The 23,690-nt window shown below is 40.7% G+C and overlaps 1 protein-coding gene across 1 annotated transcript in view; it reads right to left on the bottom strand.

Moving 5' to 3' along the window:
- The window catches only part of SLC35F1 (solute carrier family 35 member F1), a 415,450-nt gene that overhangs the window by 146,874 nt on the left and 244,886 nt on the right, over nt 1-23,690 (bottom strand). The window contains exon 2 of the mRNA XM_027551122.1: nt 11,970-12,145. Coding sequence (XP_027406923.1) covers nt 11,970-12,145 — 176 coding nt within the window. The remainder of the gene's footprint in view (nt 1-11,969; nt 12,146-23,690) is intronic.

The following is a 23,690-nucleotide window of genomic DNA, read 5'->3' on the forward strand; positions in this document are numbered from 1 at the left end:
GCCTAGTCACTCCAACTTGTAGTTAGAACCCACCATTTGCAAGAATCACATATAAATTTGCTGAGTTACACATTCTTCTTCCTGGTTCTCAAAAACTGAGAAGCGGAAACCAATGAAATCAGACACTCAAAAAATGCACGGACAGGGAACTCTGATCTAAAGATAATCACAAGGCAATTCTACTCCTGGGAAAGAAAAAAAAAAAAAGTCCCCTTCATTGTTTTATTTTCTGCCCCCTGCAAATTTCCTGCAGCCGACTGCAAGAGTGTCTGCAAGATGGCTAACCGCTGAGTCTTTGATTTAATGAAAACTTTGGGAAAGCAATTCAATTCACTGCAGGGACTGCTTTGTTCTTCCATTATGATTCTTTTTTAATGAGAAAGATGATTGTAAGGATAAACTCTATTCCTCTGAATTTTTACACTAATTACATACAAAGCACTATTTTGGCAGAAGGGGACTTATCTCCTTGAGGCAATATACTTATCATCTTGTAACCACCCTTCAATCTCCCACAAGAATGCTGGAGCTTCGTGCCAGGAATGAGTATCTCTCTGTGCCAGCTCACAGCATGGAGAGATGAACGCTTAAAGATTTCCAGAATTAACAGTCAACACAGACTCTGGATAAAACAGGGAGACAATCCCTCCCTCCCAACTCACACACTGTTTGGAAGCGAAGAAGCAGAAGGGTATCTGTTAATGAAGTATTTGGCATGAGGAATGAGGGAGGGCCTTGCATATGCATGTCATTTTCCTTCCATCTAGAAGTCACTGATCATGCTAAGTCATATTGAAAGTTCTGGCTAACATATCACTTTATTTGAGAGTCAGCCACCTTCACACAAATAGGACATGCATTCTTAGGTACTCTAAGTTTGATGAAGACTGTGGGAGACTTGATTCAGTGCAGACTGCCCCTGTAAGCACTGTGTATGTATGAAATTCATGTACTTTTACACTAGTTAATGGATTGTGAGCTTGATAAATAATAATTTGTGTCCCACTAGCAAGTTCTTCAGAGTAGGTACATTTTCTGGAGTAGAGGGGAAACTGTACTCATTCTTGCAGTCTGAAAGCATGCCACAATGAAGGAGGACATTTTAATGGCCTTTCCTAATATCCATAAGTGAGGGAAAAGCTACCCAGTGGGAACTCGAGCCCAGTGATATGCAATTTCATCATGGCGGCCATGGGGTGAGAGTAGGCAGTCAATTCTTTCTCTTTTTTTCCCCCTTTGGTCAGGTATATTAAAGTATAATTTATATGTGATAAAATTCACTCCTTTTGGTGTATAAAAATTTGAAGAGTTCTGACAAACATATACAGTCATGTAACCTCTAAGCAATCAAGACATAGAGAACATTTCCATTACCTCCAAAGTTCCCTTGTGTCCCTTTGCAGCCAATCACCCCCACCCCTGGTTCCCTACTCCAGCAATCATTGATCTATTTCCCGACCTTATAGTTTTGCCTTTTCCAGAACTTTGCATTACTAGCATCATGTAGTTATACAATGTATACGGTCCCATGTCTGCCTTCTTGCACGTGGCATAATACTTTTGAGATTAATACACATCATTGCATAATAACATTGTCCTTCTATGGCAGAGTCATACTCTACTGTGGGAATTTACCACAGTTTTTATCCTTTTACAAGCTGATGAGCCCTTGGGTTGTTTACAGTTTTAGCTTATGAATAAAACTGCAGTGGACACTTGCACATAATATTTGTGGATATTATGTTTTCATTTCTCTTGGAAGAACATGAGTGATGGGTCATATGGTAAGTGGGTATTTAACTTTATAAGAAAGCATCAAGCCATTTTCCAAACTGTCCGTTATCATTTTGCATTTCCAGCAGCAGTATATGAGAGTTCCAGTTGCTTCACATACTGAGGAGCCATTTTGCTAAAACTGGATTTTTATTTTCTTCTGTGATCTTCACTATTTCCCAGCATGGTTTGCAGAGGAGTGCCCACCCCTTATCCCCTGCCCCACCTTCTCTTCTCCCTTCCCTATCAACATAAGTAAAATTCCCAGGGAGTATCCACTAAGGTTCATTTCAAAAGTCATTGAAGTACAGCCTTTCTATACTATGAGGGCTAAAACTCTCCAACATGTAAACATAAATACAACCTGCCGGTGAAGAGGAATGGAGGTTTGCCAAGTAGTTTCCCACAAGAAAGATGATTTAAGAGGCTCCAGTGAGTATTACCTCACCAGACTTAGGTAAGTGACAGTAATATTTCCCTCAGGACTCACAAGGGAGTTATAATTCAGTATGTACATTTGCCAAGTCCTTCCTTATCCAACTCTCCAAGAATCCCTTCTCCTCCGTGATTTAGTCAAAGTTACCCACAGAAGTGGACACTGAACAGACTATGTATGAGCAGAACTCAGGCCTCTACATACAGATGGCCAAGAAGCACAGGAAAAGATGCTTAACGTACTTAATGCTTAACGGCATGCTTAATATCACCTCGCACTGGTCAGAATGGCCATAATCAAAAAGTCTACAAACAATAAATGCTGGAGAGGATGTGGCAAAAAGGGAACTTTCTTACTCTGTTGGTGGGAATGTAAACTGATACAGCTACTATGGAGAACAGTATGTAGGTCCCTTAAAATACTAAAAATATACCTATCATATGATCCAGCAGTCCCACTCCTAGGCATATATCTAGAGAAAACCATAATTTGAAAAGATGCATGCACCCCAATGTTTGTTGCAGCACTATTTACAATAGCCAGGACATGGAAGCAATGAAAACGGCCATCAACAGAGGAATGGATAAAGAAGATGTGGTACATATACACAACGGACTATCAGTCAGTCATAAGAAAGAATAATGTCATTTACAGCAACATGGATGGACCTAGAGGTTATCATACTACGTTAAGTAAGTCAAAGACAAATATCATATGATATCACTTACATGTAGAATCTAAAAAAAAAAAAAAAAAAATACAATGAACTTATTTACTAAACAGAAACAGACTCACAAACTCTGAAAACAAATTTATGATTACCAAAATGGAAACATGGGAGGAAGAATAAATTAGAAGGTTGGGATCAACAAATACATACAACTATATATAAAATAGATAATCAACAAGGACCTACTGTATAGCACAAGGGGCTCTACTCAATATTCTGTGATAATCTATATGGGAAAATAATCTGAAAATGAATGGATATATATATGTGTGTGTATGTGTGTGTATATATATATATATACATGTGTGTGTATATATATATATATATATATATATATATATCAGTTCAGTTTAGTCACTCAGTCGTGTCCAACTCTCTGTGACCCCAAGGACTGAGGCACGCCAGGCCTCCCTGTCCATCACCAACTCCCGGAAGTCACTCAAACTCACGTCCATTGAGTTGGTGATGCCATCCAACCATCTCATCCTCTGTTGTCCCTCTCTCCCCCGCTGTCAATAATGTTTCCCAGCATCAGGGTCTTTTCAAATAAGTCAGTTCTTCACAGCAGGTGGCCAAAGCATTGGAGTTTCAGCTTCAACATCAGTCCTTCCAATGAATATTCAGGACTGATTTCCTTTAGGATGGACTGATTGGATCTCCTTGCTGTCCAAGGGACTCTCAAGAGTCTTCTCCAACACCACAGTTCAAAGCATTAATTCTTTGGTGCTCAGCTTTCTTTATAGTCCAACTCTCACATCTATACATGACTACTGGAAAAACCATAGCTTTGACTAGATGGACCTTTGTTGGCAAAATAATGTCTCTGCTTTTTAATATGCTGTCTCAGTTCAGTTCAGTTCAGTCATTCAGTTATGTCCGACTCTTTGCGACCCCATGAACTGCAGCACGCCAGGCCTCCCTGTCCATCACCAACTCCCGGAGTTTACCCAAACTCAAGTCCATTGAGTTGGTGATGCCATCTAACCATCTCATCCTCTGTTGTCCCCTTCTCCTCTTGCCTTCAATCTTTCCGAACATCAGAGTCTTTTTAAATGAGTCAGTTCTTCACATCAGGTGGCCAAAATATTGGAGTTTCAGCTCAACATCAGTCCTTCCAATGAACACCCAGGACTGATTTCCATTAGGATGGACTGGTTGGATCTCCTTGCAGCCCAAGGGACTCTCAAGAGTCTTCTCCAACACCACAGTTCAAAAGTATCAATTCTTCTGCATTCAGCTTTCTTTATAGTCCAACTCTCACATCTATACATGACTACTGGAAAAACCACAGCCTTGACTAAACGGACTTTTGTTGACAAAGTAATGTCTCTGCTGTTTAATATGCTGTCTAGGTTGGTCATAACTTTTCTTCCAAGAAGCAAGTGTCTTTTAATTTCATTGCTGCAGTCACCATCTGCAGTGATTTTGGAGCCCCCCAAAATAAAGTCTGTCAGTTTCATTGTTTCCCCATCTATTTGCCATGAAGTGATATATATCACTTTGCCATACAATGGAAACTAATACAACATTGTAAATCAACTATACTCTCATATAAAATAAAAATTTTTAAATAAGAATTCAGGCTTCTGCTCTGAGAAAATCCTGGATCCCACTTTACCTCTTTTCCCTGCTCTGCCCTGTGTCTTGGACTTCCTATGTTAAGAACCAAAGAAAATTCCAACAAAGGCCAGGGGCAAAGGTTCACAGAGGCAGAGCTGTACAAACAGAAGTGGGGAGGTGAGGTCGGAAGGGGATTCCAGCGTCTGATATACTGTTGCAGTTTCCATAGAGGCCTGTATTATTTTGTATGAAGTTCTATATTTTTCCTAATTAGACAGGTATTTTTAATTTTGCAACATTGGTAATTGAGAAATTAGCTTACATAATTATAAGATGTGTAGTGTTTCTGCAGGGAGCACATATGAGGCCTGTCTTACATTGGAAGAGGCAACTATCATCTTCCAGTTAGTGGAAGATGAGTATGGAACTAATTAGTGGAACTTCTGAGAATGTTCTTATAGGGACTAGACTACTGGGCCACGAGTTGCATGTAGCTGTTGTGTATAGACAAGACTGTCATCTTTATATATTTCTCTCGCCAATCTGGCTACTTCAGTGCTTATTGGTGCCCAGTTACTAAGTCCTACCTGACTCTTTGTCACTCTGTGGACTGCAGCATGTCAGGCTTCTCTGTCCTCAACTATCTCCTGGAGTCTGCTCAAATTCATGTCCATTGAGTTGGTGATGCTATCTAACTATCTTATCCTCTGTTGCCCCTCTCTCCTTTTGCCTTCAATCTTTCCCAGCATCAGGGTCTTTTCTAATGAGTCATCACGTCAGTGCTCTGGAAGGAAAAAGAAGAGAGTCGGTAGAGGGGACCAGGAGAGGGTGAGTGCTCCATAAGCCTGAGCCAAATTCATTTCATCAGCCTCTCCACCGATTACTGAAGTTAGAACCTAGACTTCCAGAATTTCTGTCTTATGGTATTTAGTGTTCAAACCTAGAGTATTTCTCTTGAAGAACATGGCATGAATTTACGTTTCTGTATTCTTTTTGGAAAAATTCAGACTACACACAGTGATATATTTGAGTGTGCTGTTAGTACTATTAGTAACTTGCTTCATTTTTCACACTCACACAAAGAAATATACAAAAGATTCAACAAATATTTTAATGTCTGTTAAGAATTTGCTAGAATTCATGCAATACTCATCAAACTGTTTCTAGCTGCAAGCTTGCCGTTTATTCAGAACTAGAAGAGGATATAAAAACCTCTCTCAGTGAAAAAGCAAAATGTGCAGAACCAGTCACCAGGAATATCTCTAATGATGCCCAATAGCGGCAAACTTTCTTCTTTTTTCAGGGTCTGTATCCAAAATGAAGCCGGCACTTCTGGTTCTATTCATGTTTTCATTACAGATACCCATTCTTTCCCCATCATCATGACTTGAAGAGGAAACTAAGGGATGAAAATGTTTTCTTTTCACCCTCAACATCCTGCTTTTGCCTTGCAATTCTTACCTCCCTCATCACTGAGCAGCTTGTTGATGGGAAAACAAAAAGAAATTGGAGAGGAAAGAACTCAGAAAAATTGGCAGAAGAAAAGGAAGAAGAAATTATTGACTATTTAAAAATCTTATGCTTTATATGGATAACCAACAAGGATCTACTGTATAGCACACAGAACTCTGCTCAGTGTTAGATGACAGCATGAGAGGAGAGGAGTTTGGCAGAGAATGGATACATGTGTATGTATGGCTGAATCCCTTCACTGTTCACCTGAAACTATCATGGCATTCTTAGTTGGCTACACCCCAGCACAAAACGAAAAGTCTGAAAGCTGAAAAAAAATTGTGTGGTTTATATATATTCAGAAGTTAAAAACTGCCAAGAGAAGAATCGTGGATATCTATTGTTTAAGAACTACTGAAAGTGCTTCTGGGCGGAAGCAGGATTCATATAATAATTGATAAAAGAAGCTTATGGAAAAAGTTTGATGACATAAAGTTTTTCTTCAGAAGAAATGTATCTTATTTCACCTTTGTTTTAAAAGTTGGTCACGTTTCTAGCTTCTACATCACAAATGCAAGAACTGCATGGTCTTTAGTTGTTCAAATGTGTGTCTTTAGTTGCTAAGTTATGTCCAACTCTGTGACCACATGGACTGTAGCTCACCAGGCTCCTCCGTCCATGGGATTTCTCAGGCGAGCATACTGGAGTGGGTTGCTATTTCCTTCTCCAGGAGATCTTCCCCACCTAGGGATTGAACCTGCGTCTCCTGCACTGGCAGGGAGATTCTTTTCCGCAGAACCACCAGGGAAGAAGCCCTTAGTTGTTCATAGTCTGCTTTTTGTGTTTTTCTGTTTCCTGATTTCAGCTAGTATTACATGGAATTTTAAGAAAAAAGGATACATGAGGAAGAGGCTTCAAATCCGTAAGTTTTGGCAGCACTACACTTTCTTAGTCATTTACCTGTGAGATAAGATACACATAGTTCTCTGCCCCTGGTTCTTGGCATAGAGCTCCTCAAACCCTTGCAATTTCCTAAGTGATAAGAGCACTAGTGGCCTTCCCTGGTGGCTCAGTTGGTAACAAATCCTCCCGCAATGCAGGTGACCCTGGTTCGATTCCTTGGTTGGGAAGATCCCCTGGAGAAGGGATAAGCTACCCACTCCAGTATTCTTGGGCTTCCCTGGTGGCTCAGCTGGTAAAGAATCCACCTGCATTGAGGGAGACTTGGGTTTGATCCCTGGGTGGAGGAGGGCATGGTAACCCACTCCAGTATTCTTGCCTGGAGAATCCTAATGGATAGAGGAGCCTGGCGGACTGCAGTCCATGGGGTTGCAAAGAGTTGGACACGACTGAGTGACTAGGCACACATGCAAGAGCACTAGGAACATATTTTGTGCTATTTGGTCTTTGACCCTTGCTCCTGACACAGAGCTCCTATATCCCTTACAATTTCCAGGGAGATAGGAATTTTTTTCTTCTAATGAGTTGACTCTTGGTGGGCTCCTGGATGGAGCTGGTCACCAGAAATACCAAGCTATGATTAGAAAGCTGGACTTTTCAGCCCTGCCTTCCCATTTTCCAGAGAGAGGAGAGGGGCTGGAAATGAGGTTAATTATCATGTCTACCTATTGAAGCTTCCATAAAAATTCCAAAAGCATGCAGTTTGGAGAATGCTGGGGTTGGTGAACATGTGACATGGAGGTTCTGAGACAGCTGTGCTAGAAGTCACGTCCCCCTTCCACATACCTTGCCTTACTCACTTCTTCCATCCAAAAATACATCATATCTTTTTGTAATAAACTAGTAAACATTAAGTAAGCTGTTTTCCTGAGTCCTGTGAGACGCTCTAGTAAATTAACTAAATCCAAGGAGGGTTGGTGGCAACTTCTGACCTATAGCAGGTAGGGCAGAAGCGCCAGTAATAACTTCCATCCATCTCTCGACACAACTGTCAGAACTGAGTTATGTTGTAAGACACTCAGCTGGTGCCACAGAACTGCAGGGTGTGGGAAAGCCCCACACATCTGGTGTCAGAAGAACGATAGTGTGAGAGTAAAGGAGAAACACAAGAGGAAGAATACATTTTCCTTTACAGTTCCTAAAGCCCCACCTTGCCCATATAGCCTGTGTTTGGATTTCAGGCATTACTTCAATCAACGGGGATATTTTAATTGTCTGAGTAGCTTCCCCAAAGTGGTTACAGCTAACTAAGTAAACAGTTATCTAAATTTTATCTAAATTCTCAAATTTGATACAATCTTATTGGAACTAGTTTTTTGAAGTACATTTTTTCTACAGTGCTGTATTAATGAGGCTCTTTATGATAAATGGCAAGATGTTTAAAAATTTTAGAACCATCTGGAATAAAAAAAACAACCTAGTGCCAATAAAAGAAGGGCTAGCTGTAAAACCTATCTACAATACACAATTTTAGGAGGATGGTCTTTGTAGGAATCAATTTTTGGTTTTCTACAAATTTTGTAGGAATCAATTAATCAGATCAGATCAGTCACTCAGTCGTGTTTGACTCTTTGCAACCCCATGAATCGCAGCACGCCAGGCCTCCCTGTCCATCACCAACTCCTGGAGTTCACTCAGACTCACGTCCATCGAGTCAGTGATGCCATCCAGCCATCTCATCCTCTGTCGTCCTCTTCTCCTCTTGCCCCCAATCCCTCCCAGCATCAGAGTCTTAACCAGGGGCAAATTCAAAACTCCAGCTTGAACTGGAGTAACACTGAAACTTATACTAGAGTCTGTTGCTTCAGAGTCTTTGATCATAGGTTCAATGCAAATTTGATGTAAAGAATTCACTTTAACTCAGAAGTCAAATTCTATAAGACTTTGTAATGACATGGCCCTTAATGCTCTTGAAAGGCTTCTTGCATTTATCACATTGTGTTTACATGTGACAATCATACATTTTATGATTAAAGTGATAAAGAAAGATTGTTAGTTCTTGAGTCTAACCCCTTGCTGTTATGTGGCCTAAGGTGGTATCAAATGAATAGAGTGGCCCTGTAGGATCAGTGATGTCTGTGATGGAAGAATTGAGAAGGCTGTATCTTGTTCAACCCTAACCTGCAGCCCTCCCAGGAGATTAGTCAGGGAGCACCAGGAATGGAGGAGGAAATGTGGCCAAGACAGTGGTTCCCTCACACATACCACGCTTTCCATCCTCTCCTCTTTGCTCTGTTCATCCCCTCTCACATCTTGAGGTGCATAATGAAAGAGATTATTATGTTGCTAGAACATAGCACTGAATCAGCCTATACAAAATTAATGTAATTACTATGTTGATTTCCAGATGTTAGCTTAATGCCAGTCTATTAAAACTTCTAAAGATGAAGCTTAAAACAAACAAACATTCTAAGTAAACATCCAAATGAAGACATGCCAGCAAGTTTAGTGATAATCTGAGGCCGTGGCAGATATCTCTGGATAGGGCATTTTAGAAGTTGATTTTCTTCATCATCAACCATAATGACAGAAAGTTCTCAGGTCCTTTTCAGTCTTTTTCTTCCAAAGTGCCTCTGAATTCCTTGCTGCTTCTAGCCCCTGGCCTCTTTCCCGTCATCCCTCTGCCCGGCCCGCATGCCCATCCACTCTCGGCACCACGTACAGCCATATCCTCTTGACCTCACTGCTGTGCGGCACTGGACCTCTCACCCAGGGCTGGTTTCTTATCCAGGGTTTTGAAATTCAAGGGAGAAAACTCTCCTTTTGCTCAAACATGTCTCCCTCCCCTCTTCGTTCCTCCCCTGGACTCCACATGGGTGGGCAGGGTGGGCCATGAAAGTACCCAGCCTGGCTCAGAGAGATGCCTACTCTTCCTAGTTCTAGCCTACAGCACATTCCTGATGCCAGGGGAGCCTCCAATTTCTCACTGATAAACTTTCAGATAATAATTCCTATTTCCTTGGTTTGAAGGAATAAAAGAGGTAATTCACATACATAGTGGCTGGCACATTATAAAGTCTCAACAACATGTATTAACTTTGGGCCTTTTTCTACAGTTAAATTTTTTTTTTTAAGCTTTTCTGTCTCTACCTGTAACTGTGAAATTATTCTGTTTCTTAGAATGGCTTACTTTTATTTTTTTCCCTGATGAGAGTTTTTGTTAAATCTCTGGGCTCCTGGAAAGCAAGAGTGACAAGAACCTGAAAACTAATTGCAGCTCATCACCTTATAGTCTAGAGCAGGGGATCCCCAGTCTCTGGGATCCAATGCTTGACAGTCTGAGGTGGAGTTGATGCAACAGAAATAAAGTGCACAATAAATGCAATACACCTAAATCATCCCCAAACTGTCCCCCACTCTGGTCCATGGAAAAACTGTCTTCCATGAAACCATTAGTCCCTGGTGCCAAAAGTTTGGGGACTGCTGGCAGACTGGTTCTGAAAATCTCCAGATAACACGAATTTACCATTTCCATGAGATTTTGTTGTTGTTGTTGTTATATCAGAATGTTGCAAATTTGTTCTTCAATCTTACTATTTTTAATTATAATCCTTGTACTGGGCTAAAATAATTCTATCCTTTAATAATTCTAAATTATCATTCAAGTCTTCATTAAATTATTTTTAAGTTGAACTGCATAGCTCTCCTTGATATGATCAAATGATACATTCTTCGTATTGACAGTCTCTCAGAAGCAAATTTCTAATTATACACCTCCTCCACTTTCTCATTTTCTGGAGTCCTTTCCTGGATTGAAGCAACTGTTTAGATAATGCATTTGTAGCGTTCAAAATCAATGGCTTCCAAATCATACTGAGGAAATGTAGCTGAGACTCAGTGTCTTAACTTTCATAGCCTGAAGTTTTGTTTGAAATTTTATTCTTTAATTATGTTTACCTATATTGAATTTTATTTATTTATTTTTTTATTTATTTTATTTTATTTTTAAACTTTATAATATTGTATTAGTATTGCCAAATATTGAAATGAATCCGCCACAGGTATACCTGTACAAACACCAATAACACCAATTTTTGAGAAGTAAATGAAATTAGCTTCTGCAATACCTTAGACAATCTCAAGTTAAACTGAAAGTCAGTTCTAACTTGTTCATTTGTACTCTTCTTCTAAGATGAAATCTAGTCCTGGCCAAATCATTATAAATAAGCAATATTATTCTGGATGATACTCCAAATACAGAAATGTAAAAATACAATGCTGAGATATGATTTGTGGCAAAGTTTCAAAAAAGTATGACGGTTAGGATTACTGTATATAGCTATTCATGTATCTTTATTCATTATTAAGGTATATAATTATCTTCAAACCTATTATGGTTACTTTTCAATGCATATTTTATAGTCAATAGCTACAGCTAATAATAGCGACATTATTGGCTATTTCTGGGCCATAGATAAGAGTATTTATACCAGATTCAATGGTATTATATGTCTCTGAAATATACCCTCCAGAGATATACCACAAGGATTTCAACTGCAACTGCCCTTTAATAAGTTTTTCCTGCATCAAGTCTTGAAGGATTTGTTCCATTGCCTTAGCTTTTTAAGTTTAGACAGAACAAGTCACATGACTGTGGTAGCTGTTTTTTCTTTCTTTTCCCCTTTGTTATTACTAGAGTTGTTTGCGTTTACTATTTTTATCTTCCTTTCTCAAAGACATATATTTGTCCGCAATCCCCTTGGATTTCTCAGGGCTAGCAGGTATTAGGGACAGCTTCATCAAGACTGTTTCAGGTTCCAGGGAAGCTGGCTATTTAGATTCACTGAGGGGTATAAGAAATGCTAACAGGAATTCAAGTAGTAAGCAACTGTACTTTTCGGCCTATACATGCATTTCTTACTTCCCGTTGAGTTTACATAATTCATGCTTCTTTGTAATTTATTCATTCATTTTGTTTGCTATATTATCACAAAACAGAACAGTGAGATTTGGGGTTTTGAATTGTCTTATGATGCTGTAAGTGAAAAAAGTTAATCTGGTCATAGCTCATCACTCTTGAAGATACTGGTAAAAGAGAAACAGGTTTGGCATGCTTACCTTGTCTGACAGCTAGTGTGGTGGTATAGACCAAGAAGAGAAGAATGTAATTGAGGAAACTCTGGAAGACTGGCGTATTGGCATGGAAATCTTCTGACAGGTACTTGCTGGTCAAGCTAATTCCACAAATAAGGAGGGATAACACCTGGCCTAGAGCCACAGAGATTAACATCTCCCTGAGAAATAAAGAGAAACATAGTAAAGATCAGCAGAAAATCCAATAGAACAATCACTTAAAATTTATTGAATACTTATGCCACTTACTAGGCTACATGCAATAAACAGTGATTATTTTAATTCATCACAGCAATCCTACTGGGAAAGTGCAGTTATCACTGGGGTTGTGCAAAGGAAGGGGGCTTCCAGGTGGTACTAGTGGTGAAGAACCTGCCAGCCAATTCAGGAGACATAAGAGACGCCGGTTGGATCCCTGGGTTGGGAAGACCCTGTGGAAGGGCACATGGCAACCCAGTCCAGTATTCTTACCCTAAGAATCCCATGACAGAAGAGCCTGGTGGGCTACAGTCCATTGGGTTGCAAAGAGTGAGACACATTTAGAGTGACTTAGCATGCATGCAGAGGAAGAAACCAAAGTTTAGAAGGGTTAAGGAGTTTGCTTACAGTCATATAATTAGTGACAAAGTTGGGAGTTGAGATCAAATCTCTCCAAGTGTTCCTGGCTTCTTCCCACTTCCCCTAGAGCTCTAGGGGAAATTAACATTTTCCTGTTGCCACCATGGCATGAACAAATTGTTCAGAAACCTGAGAGAGAACCCAAACACTGACCAGGAGGGACCATATTCCAACCTTGTCCTAAGATTCTCATATCAAAAAGGGGAGACTCTTCTCTTTCATAAACTAAAATCTTGGCTCTAGGAACAGTTAGAAGAAAGGGCTATAGAAACCCTTGAAAATCTAGGAGTATCTCCTCTCCATTCCCAGATTTTGAATCTCAGTTTGCTCTAATGAACACTAATAAGCATAGTCTCTGCTCTCCTCTGCTCAAGTCACAGTTGCTGATATATTACAACTCTTATTCATAAAGGAAATTTAGTAACTGAGGTGGTGTAGTAAGAGATTTCAAATTTTATAAATATTTTCCATGGCATTTTTATAGGCACTGACCATAAAGACTTTTGTAGTCGAGATTACTAGCAAGAGTCAAAGAGCTCACTTTGCATAGAAATAAAATGCTCATGTGGTCTCTGTGGTCACATACACCTGTATCCTCTGACACAAGACGAATCCCCGGCTTTAGCAAAGCAGGCTTCTGCTCTCGCCAAGAGTCTCATCTGACTTTCCAGGCTTATTTATTTAGAGAAAAAGCAACAGCGAATAAGCAAAGAGTCATATTTCTAAACAAAGAAGCATTAGGCAGAGCGTCTTCAGCATTACATATTTCCTTCCCCATGGTGTTTGTGAATCCATCTTTCTGGAAGGGTCCTGGGTAGATACCTTTTCTTGTGTTCCAATAAAACTTTATTTACCAAAACAGGTGGTGAGCAGATGTGACACATGGACCAGAGTTTCCTGACCTGGTACATAGACTCTAGGCCTCAGCTGGATAGATACCTTGGTGGTATCCTTTAAAAAAAAATGGCAAATCCATCACTCATTCCATTTGCTTCCATGAAGAAGAAACATTGTGGCAAGGCATGTGGGCTCATGAAAAAGACTCTCCACAGGTTAGCTTGAAATCTGTTGGTAGAGGCTGCCTTGGTAGATTGGTAGACTGCTGTCTCCAAGTACTGGCCCTGACTCCTCAATTCAATCTTTATAAAGGAGTCAGAGATATTTTTAGACAGATAAGTTTAAAACGTCAGTCTTCAGTTTAAAATCCTCCCGTATAGATGATACCCCATAGATGGCATCCTATAGCACGCAGTGATCTATAAAGCCTATGTTACACTGTCTAAAAAGGTGGCTGCTAACAGTGCCTCATATCTTTCTACGCTCAAGCTGCTCCTCCCAAAGGGAGGTGGGTTCTATTTTCCTTTTCAGGAAGCTGAGCTTGTCTTGTGACTTACTTTAACCAACAGAAAGTAGAGGGAGAGATGTCAAGTGGCTTCCGGGCCTAAGTCTTAAGAAGCACTGTGGCTTCCATTTTCTGCCCTCCTAGGATACAGCTTCCATGTACAGAACCCCAAGTTAGACCACTGAATACTGAGAGGCTGTGAGAAAAGGAAAAGAGAGACCCAGCCAACCATTGCCATTGCAGCTGAAGCACCAGACATGTGCATGAGGATCGTGGATCCTCTGGGCCCAGTGGAGTGGTGCCAACCTGCGTCACGTGGAGCAGAGAGCAACCTTCCCCAGAGACTGCTGCCCAACTGGAGAACTGTGAGAAATAATCAATGGTGGTGCTTTCAGAGCATGAAGTTTTGGGTGGTTTGTTAAGCAGCAGCAGCAGCTACTGAAACAAGGCCTTCGATGCCCCCTCTGCCCTCTACTTCTAGCACCTTGGAGCCCTGCCTCCAGCTTCCCCCATTTTATTCCCACAGTGCCAGAGCTCCAGCCCTACAGAGCTACTCGCACTTCAACAACGAGTCAGGGTCTTCTTCGTCAGCATGTCTTCTCACGTGTTATTATTTCCAGAGTGTTCATCCCAGCTTGTCAGTCTGACTCTCATTCATCTTTCAAGATTTGGCCCACATGTTATGTTATCCCCTTTAAGAAGTATTCTCTGCCCTCTCTTTCCCTGGGATGTATCTCCTTTACTTCTGTATCATTGTTCTATAATGACTGTTTTTACTGGGAAGTTGGTACAGTGCTCTTCACTCTGTCTGCAGCTGGGCAATGCCATTCAAAGGAAATAGAAAATGAACACGTCAAAGACAGTAGGTACAAATAGGCAACACTGAATGGTTTTGTTGAAATGAAAGGATGATTTTTTTTTTTAAAGGCAGATGTAAAGAGAAGTACCAGAATCAATTCAAGAGTTTTTAAGCCAGCCTAGGAAGTGTGATATCCATTAACAAAAATCATTATAGGAGCTGCAGGACTTCCTTGATGGTCCAGTGGCTAAGACTCCACTCTCCCAATGCAGGGGGTCTGGGTTAGATCCCTGGTCAGGGAACTAGATCTCACATGCCACAGCTAAAGATCCTACGTGCCACAATGAAGACAGAAGATTCCTTATGCCACAGCTAAGATCTGGTGCACGCAAATAAATACATTTTTAAAAAATGATTTGCAAAAAAATCATGATAAGGAGTTGTCTTTAGTGTAAAGATAATACACATTTTTTGGTATATTGAAATTGAGCTGCCAAATGAACTTCCAAATGATCCGGGAGTATCAGAATTCTGGGATCAGAGTTGAACAGGGAGGTCAACCAGGAGAAACATATGGAAGTTATACATATAAACGTGGTGGCTAAAGCACTAGAAATGGATGCTATTCCCATGGAAGGAAGGAGAGAAAATAGGAAGACCTAGGGAAAATCCTTGGAGAATCCCCAGATTGGGGTTAGGGAAGAAACTAGAGGCATATCATTGGAGTCAGAAGCAGACCAGTGCTCTGTGAGGTGGGATGTGGTGGGGGGCGGGAAGGAGGTTCAGACAGAGGGGATTATGTATACCTATGGTTGACTCATGTTGATATATGGCAGAAACCAATACAATATTGTAAGGCAATTGTCCCCTAGTTAAAAATAAATAAAAAAATAAGGAGTTAGAAGTCTAAAGGGAAGACCATGATACTTCTTGGTGTCAAGGAAACCAAGGGAATAGAGGCTTTTGTGGAAGAAACAGATGTACTACTGAATGTTGCTTAAAGGGCAGGATGAATGAGGACGGATAGGAGATGATTTGAAAGTCACCGTCAGCCTTTGTAAACCACTTTTGAGTGAAGAATACCAGAGCAACAGGGGTATCATGGAAAAGAAGGGAATGGAGAACTTCACAGAAGCACTACTGGTAAAGACCTGCCTGCCAATGCAGGAGACATAAGAAACACAGGTTTGATCACTGGGTCAGGAAGATCCCCTGGAGGAGGGTATGGCAACCCACTCCAGTATTCTTGCCTGGAGAATCCCATAGACAGAGGAGCCTTGAGGGCTATAGTCCATAGGGTTGCAAAGGGTCAGACACGCCTGAAGCAACTTAGCGCGCGCGCGCGCACACACACACACACACACACACACACACACACACACAGAGTTAGCGGTACTAACTGGACAGGAAGTGATGAGAAACAAAGGTGCTAACATTGAAGAATTTTAAAGAATTCAAAGAATTATTTGCAGAAGTTTGATCTAGTCACCACATAACGTAAAATAACAGTTAAAATAATAATGTTTAAAATTATTAAAAAATAATTTAGAGTGGATTCATGATTATCCTCCTCATTGGGTCATTCTTATTTGCATAATAACTTACATCCTTAATATGAGCTGCAGGGGAGAGCTACAACTCATATACCAGGGAGTGGGTACTGGTGCTGCGTGTGTCTACGAGAGGATGCTGGGTATGGAGTGTGTCTCCTTGGGAAAAGAAGGTCAACAACTACTGCGAGGACATGGTCATTCCTACACCTGCTTAAGTTACAACCATGATATTTGAAACCTTGGCAATATCTTGAACAAAATCAGGCCATAAAAAGTGACAGATTAATTACATAAGAGAATAAGATTTTAGACCTTCTAATGTGTATGTGCCAATACACTATAAAACAGCCTTCCCATGTCATGCTCTATATATGCAAAGATGAATAAGCACAGTCCTTGTCACTGGGGAACTACTAAACCAAGATTTTGGAGCTTAGTCCTCAAGTAACTTACTATAAAATAGATGAAATAGAAATAATAATTCATATTTAATAAGTCCTTACTACATGCCAAGTCCTAGGCTTGGCATTTATACATACTGTTTCATTTAATCCTCACAAGAACCTTATAAGGCAAATATTGTCATGGTTCCATTTTATAGATAAGTAAACTGATGCATACAGAGGTAAGTAGCCAGCCCAAGGTCACAGAGCTAGCAGTGGGAGAATCTGGATGGAAACTAAGTCGTATGATTCCAAATCCCAACTTCCTAACAACTATGCCACGCCACCATTACGCTGCCCCCAAAATACTCTTTGCCCTCACAAAGGGCACAGAGCACAGTGCTAAACCTGGGTGGCTGGCTTCCAGAAATATTCTGGGGAAGGTGAAGATAAAATAAGTCAGCCCAACTGACTGATGAAAGCTCTTCCACCAAAACATCTGTAATGTGCGCCTTTCAACAGAGGTCAACACAAGCCTATCCTTGTTTCCTCAGCCAAACAAAGCAGCAAATCTACTGTATTCAATTTCTCCTTTTAATTAGTGGCCATGCTGTTCAGGTGCTGCAGGTATGATTTGATAAAAATGCAAATTATGGTTTTGTCCATCATGCTAATCAACATGACTTGTAAAACAAGAAGGAAAGGAAGGGACCTTTTATCAGATCAGTTCACCAATCCCTCTCCACCTGAAGGGAGCTCGATACCGTCACTACTGCGGTCTGCAAAATCCATACTAAGTTACTAGAGACTCCAAAGCAAAATAAATAGGCAAAGAAATAAGAATACAAGTAAACGCAGATGCTGACACTCTGCGAATTCCAATGCCCACCCCCTCCACTGCCCCCATCGTCTTCCTCTCATGAAATTCTCTTCTGTTCTTTTTTAGCACAGAATGAATACTTCTGGGGATTTGTTTCTCAGAATGTCTTCTTACCACTCTCTGTGATTTAGGATCTTTTCTCTTCATCTACTGTCACCTTATCCCTCCTAACAATTTTCTCCCTGTACTAACCACTAGAGGAGATATGTGGTCCCTTCACCTAACCCCTCATAATCTTAAGGCACCATCTTCTCCAGAAAGCCTCCCCTTGGCCGCCCCTTGCTCACTAAGGCTGAGTTAAGTGTCCTCATCTGTATATTCCTATCTCTACTTGTGCTTCCCATACTGTATTAACTCATGAGCTCCTTAAAAAAAGGGAGTGCATTCTAATCATTTCTATATTCCCGGCTGCCCTGAGGACTGCTGAAAGGGAAGGAGATGTTGTTTAGTCACTCAGTCATGTCCAGCTCTTTTGTGATCCCATGGACTGTAGCCCATCAGGCTCCTCTATGCCTGGGGTTTTCCAGGTACGAGTACTGGAATGGGTTGCCATTTCCTTCTCCAGGGGATCTTCCTGACCCAGGGATCGAATCCACATCTCCTGCTTTGGCAGGTGGATTCTTTACCATTGAGCCACCTAGGGAAGCCCCAGGAAGGAGATAGATACTCAATAAATACAGAAGAATGAATGAACAAATTCACAAGTGAACAAATATCTATAAATGAAAAGGATCAGAAGATGATAGCTGCTTATCTTATCTTGAAAAACTATTAGCTCCAAAAGACAAAAACACCTCATTTTTACTGTATTCCATCTGCCAGTTAGTGAGATTAATAAACTCTTCTCTGCACAAGCCTGGTAAGGTGCTATCTTGCAAAAATAATGCTAAATATGGTGCGGGGTGGAATTTTGCACTGGGAGTTGTTGGTTATTCATGTAGTTTATAGAATAGCACACCAGATGCATTCTAACATAGAATATAGAGTTCCTATAATTTTAGCAGCAGAAATGGAGAAGAGATTATGATACACATTTTCTCTTCTTTGTTTATGCATTTAAAAGGACATCCTCTCCACTTTAAATTCAGAATGACTAGACAATGAAAAATGCATGAGTCTCAGGAAAAACAGTGCTGTTGGAAGCTGAATACCTGTTATAATAGAGCTTGTACTCATAAAGACTGACATAAACCATTACCAACAGCACTCTGTTCTGTTCAAGAAATAGACATTAGAATCTTGTGAATAAACCTGTGTTTTACAAAGTCGATATTCAAAATAATAAGATTTAAAATAAATAATACGTTGAATCTCATTTTCTTCCCTTAGAAGAATACATTAAAGAATACATTCCTTTAAAAAGGTATGAAAAATTTCAACACAGAGTTACATAAACATATTGCTTTGTAATTCTTTGGCATGAGAATGAAACAATTATGTCATCATCTTGAACGCGAGCACATCAATCTTTACGTAGAGACATCATCATTCTGTTAACTATTCTCAGGCAAATCATGTAAGATCTGAGTCAGCATATGAATTCAGATATACAAATATAAGAACACTTACACTGCCTTGATGAAACACAATACCATTTGACCATGGGAAGAATGTGTTCTACTATGTTCTTTGACAAGATTCCTGTTTTCGGAAGTTAGGACATTCACTTCTTGAAGCTCTTTGCTGAAAGGATTTATTCCTTTTGAGTATTAATTAGACTTCGATGTAAGGAGATTTTTAGGCAGGAATCAAATACACATCTCCAGAGAATAACATTAACTGGTGTTTCTTTGACTCAGATTCTGTATTTGTGGAATTTAACCTATTCTCTGGTTCTGTCGTGTCAGTTTTGTTTTGTTTTTACTTTTTATTTTTATTTATTTATTTTTTTATATTTTATTTTATTTTTTAACTTTACAATATTGTATTGGTTTTGCCATATATCAAAATGAATCCACCACAGGTATACATGTGAATCAAGATTGCAGGGAGAAATATCAGTAACCTCAGATATGCAGATGACACCACCCTTATGGCAGAAAGCGAAGAACTAAAGAGCCTTTTGATGAAAGTGAAAGAGGAGAGTGAAAAAGCTAGCTTAAAACTCAACATTCAAAAAACTAAGATCATGGCATCTGGTCCCATCATTTCATGGCAAATAGATGGGGAAACAATGGAAACAGTGACAGACTTTATTTTCTTGGGCTCCAAAATCACTGCAGATGGTGATTGCAGCCATGAAATTAAAAGACGCTTGCTCCTTGGAAGAAAAGCTATGAAAAACCTAGACAGCATATTAAAAAGCAGAGATGCTACTTTGCCGACAAAGGTCTGTATAGTTAAAGTTATGTTTTTTTCCAGTAGTCATGTATGGATGTGAGAGTTGGACCATAAAGAAAGCTGAGCACCAAAGAATTGATGCTTTTGATCTGTGGTGTTGGAGAAGACTCTTGAGAGTCCCTTGGACTGCAAGAAGATCCAACCAGTCCATGCTAAGGGAGATCAGTCCTGAATATTAATTGGAAAGACTGATGCTGAAGCTGAAGTTCCAATATTTTGGCCACCTGATGTTAAGAACTGACTCATTGGAAAGACACTGATGCTGGGAAAGATCGAAGGCAAGAGGAGAAGGGGACAACAGAGGATGAGATGGTTGGATGGTATCACTAACTCAATGGACATGAGTCTGAGTAAGCTCCAGGAATTGGTGATAGACAGGGAGGCCTGGCGTGCTGCAGTCCATGGGGTCACAAAGAGTTGGATATGACTGAGCAACTGAACTGAACTGAACTGAAGTAAACCATAAAGAATCCCTCATATCCCTCAAAGATCCCACGATCTTTCACTGACTCCGTGAGGTAGGAAGTATAGGAGACATTCGAAGCTCTAGTGTGAGAGGATGAGTCAGAGACGTGCATGTGTATTAGACGTTGTATGTCTAGAGAAGTGTGTAGAAGAGTGAAAAGCACAAAACAGGAAATTGAAGCCCCTGGCTCTTGAATTCCACTGATTAAGATCCATGATCTCGTGCATCTCCAACTCAGAGCTTGGATTCCTTTGTGCAAAGTAGGAGTATTTTAAGTGATGAGTGTGTGATATGACATGCATGTGTGTGCTTGTGGGCGTGCCAAGTCTCCTTAGCAGTGATCGACTCTTTGTGACCCCGTGGACTGTAGGCTGCCAGCCTCCTCTGTCTGTGGGATTCACCAGGCAAGAATACTGGAGTGAGTTGCCATGCCCTTCTCTAGGGGATCTTCCTGACCCAGGGGCTAAATCCGTATCCCTTATATCTCTTGCTTCAGCAGGTAGGTTCTTTTTTTACTAGTGTCACCTGGGAAGCCCTGAGACACTTATGTCCTCCTTCAGATCCTCTTGGTCTCATTATGTCTAAGGTCTCTCTCACTACCCTAGCTTCAGTGGTGGCTGCCATGAAAGGCTATGAATAAACTGCAACCAACACTATTTCTGTGTGTCTTGCACACAGAAGAACTCCTACCCTGGAGATTCCGGGTTGATGCTGAGGGCCAGACCTTGTAGGGACCAATTTTGTACCCACTCACCAGGGACTGGGAGGTGCCAGGGAATGACTGCACTTGAGCAATAGAAAACGAAAGCACAGTGCTTTGTGATAACCTAGAGAGGTGGGACGGGATAAGAGGTGGGACGGAGGTTTAAGAGGGAGGGGTCATAAGTATACCTATGGCTGATTCAAGTTGATGTATGGCAGAGACTAACACAATATTGTAAAGCAATTATCCTTCAATTAAAAATAAAAAATTTAAAAAATATCCTGAAAATTAAAGCAGACAAATAGATTCTCCTTTCTCCTTCCCTCCTCCCAGGCAGACCATCCCTAGCAGCAGTCACTTCCACAAGCTCTCTGAAGATGTCCTGGCTGACAAGGTGCTCTGTTAGGGACTCAGTGCCCCAGTACTGCCTGTCTCTCCTTCCCCTCCTCACTCCTGCTCCCTGGATTGCAGTCCTTAATAAAGTAACAGCACTTAAACCTCTGCTTTCTGGGGAACTCAGACTAAGATAATGAACTTTACATTTCCTTCGACTCTGTAATTGTGACTTACTTGCAGAAGACGCTGATGTGTATGGAATTCGTATCTTCGATCTTAAAGTCTATTCCTTTCGTGTATTTGATTAAACGCTTTGGTAGCTGAGTTACCAGCCATGTTTACTTGTTTATTATGCACACACTCTGCGGGTTTGGGGATTAGCTGCAGAGAAACAGATGAGTCAATAGCATTTGTCAAGGGCCTGCTGGGTACAGGTTATGAGAAAGGAATGTCTGGTCCCTGCCTCCAAAAGGCATAGAGGGGCATGGAGCGTAAACAAATGAAACTATCTGAATAGAGAACATAAAAATACCTATGGACTCCAGTAAGTCTATATAAAACTGCTACAAGTTATTGCAAATAATTTGTCTTTAAAATTGGGCAAAGCAAATATGGAAAAAGTTTCAAGAAGAGCATAGTTTTGAGGCTTTTTCTGGGGGGTGTTGTTTTAAATAATGGAAGAGGGGTACTTTTGGTATTTTGAACTTGGCACGCTATCTCAGAAAAAAAGAACACTGCTGTTTCAGAAGCTGCTACATCAAATCACTAGGCTGGCTGGTAAGAATTCTGATAATAGAGATGGATTGAGAGAAGTAAGAAACAGAGGAACCTAAAGTGTAGAGCAGAGTTTTAATTCAGTAAGAATTGTTCTCTGGAATTTCTAAGCAAGGAATGTGAAGCAAGCTCCTGTCATAACATTCCCAAATTTTTCTGCTCATTCCATTCAGTTCAGTTCAGTTGCTCAGTCATGTCCAACTCTTTGCGATCCAATGAATCGCAGCACGCCAGGCCTCCCTGTCCATCACCAACTCCCGGAGTTCACTCAAACTCATGTCAGTGATACCATCCAGCCATCTCATCCTCTGTTGTCCCCTTCTCCTCCTGCCCCCAATCCCTCCCAGCATCAGAGTCTTTTCCAATGAGTCAACTCTTTGCATGAGGTGGCCAAAGTACTGGAGCTTCAGCTTTAGCATCATTCGTTCCAAAGAAATCCCAGGGCTGATCTCCTTCAGAATGGACTGGTTGGACCTCCTTGCAGTCCAAGGGACTCTCAAGAGTCTTCTCCAACACCACAGTTCAAAAGCATCAATTCTTTAGCACTCAGCTTTCTTTTTAGTCCAACTCTCACAACCATACATGACCACTGGAAAAACCATAGCCTGGACTAGATGGACCTTTGTTGGCAAAGTAATGTCTCTGCTTTTGAATATGCTATCTAGGTTGGTCATAACTTTTCTTCCAAGGAGCAAGCGTCTTTTAATTTCATGGCTGCAGTCACCATCTGCAGTGATAGCTCATTCCATTAGTCAGAACCAAATCCTGTTTATATTACAGTGGAAAAGTTTCAATAAGGAGAACGATTGGAAAGCCAGATGCTTCTGTAAGTTTGGCACTCTGAAACTCCATAGTTCCATGGTACATTCACCCCTGACCCAGTGTGATAGACCTATCTCTATTTTCATCTCAACACTGCAAAGCTGCAGGCTTTTAATTTTTGCTTCTCTTCAGCAGAGCTTTTTATGCATCTCTCAATACAGCTCAGTTGGTAAAGAAGCCACCTGCAATGCAGGAGACCCCAGTTTGATTTCTGGGTCAGGAAGATCCACTAGAGAAGGGATAGGCTACCCATTCCAGTATTCTTGGGCTTCCCTGGTGGCTCAACTGGTAAAGAATACGCCTGCAATGCAGGAAACCTGGTTTTGATCTCTGGGTTGGGAAGACCCTGGAGAAGGGAAAGGCTACCCAGTTCAGTATTCTGGCTCGGAGAATTCCACGGACTACAGTCCATGAGGTTGCTTGAACATGACAGAGAAACTTTCACTTTCACTTTCAACATAATTTGCAGACTGTGCTTTAGTCTGTTACCATCTTGTTCTTCTGGTGTAATACAGCCATCCTTACAGTGATAAAAAGAAGAGGAATTTCTCCAGGAGTATAAGGATTTTGATCATTCATTAATAAGTAAGAATACCAATTGAGGTGGATTAAATAATTATTATTACATTTAATGGCATTTAAAAAATGATGGGGGGTATGACACTTATCTTCCTTTCCTCCCCTTAAATT

This window comes from Bos indicus x Bos taurus, chromosome 9, assembly GCF_003369695.1.
Source record: "Bos indicus x Bos taurus breed Angus x Brahman F1 hybrid chromosome 9, Bos_hybrid_MaternalHap_v2.0, whole genome shotgun sequence".
Taxonomy (NCBI): Eukaryota; Metazoa; Chordata; class Mammalia; order Artiodactyla; family Bovidae; genus Bos; species Bos indicus x Bos taurus.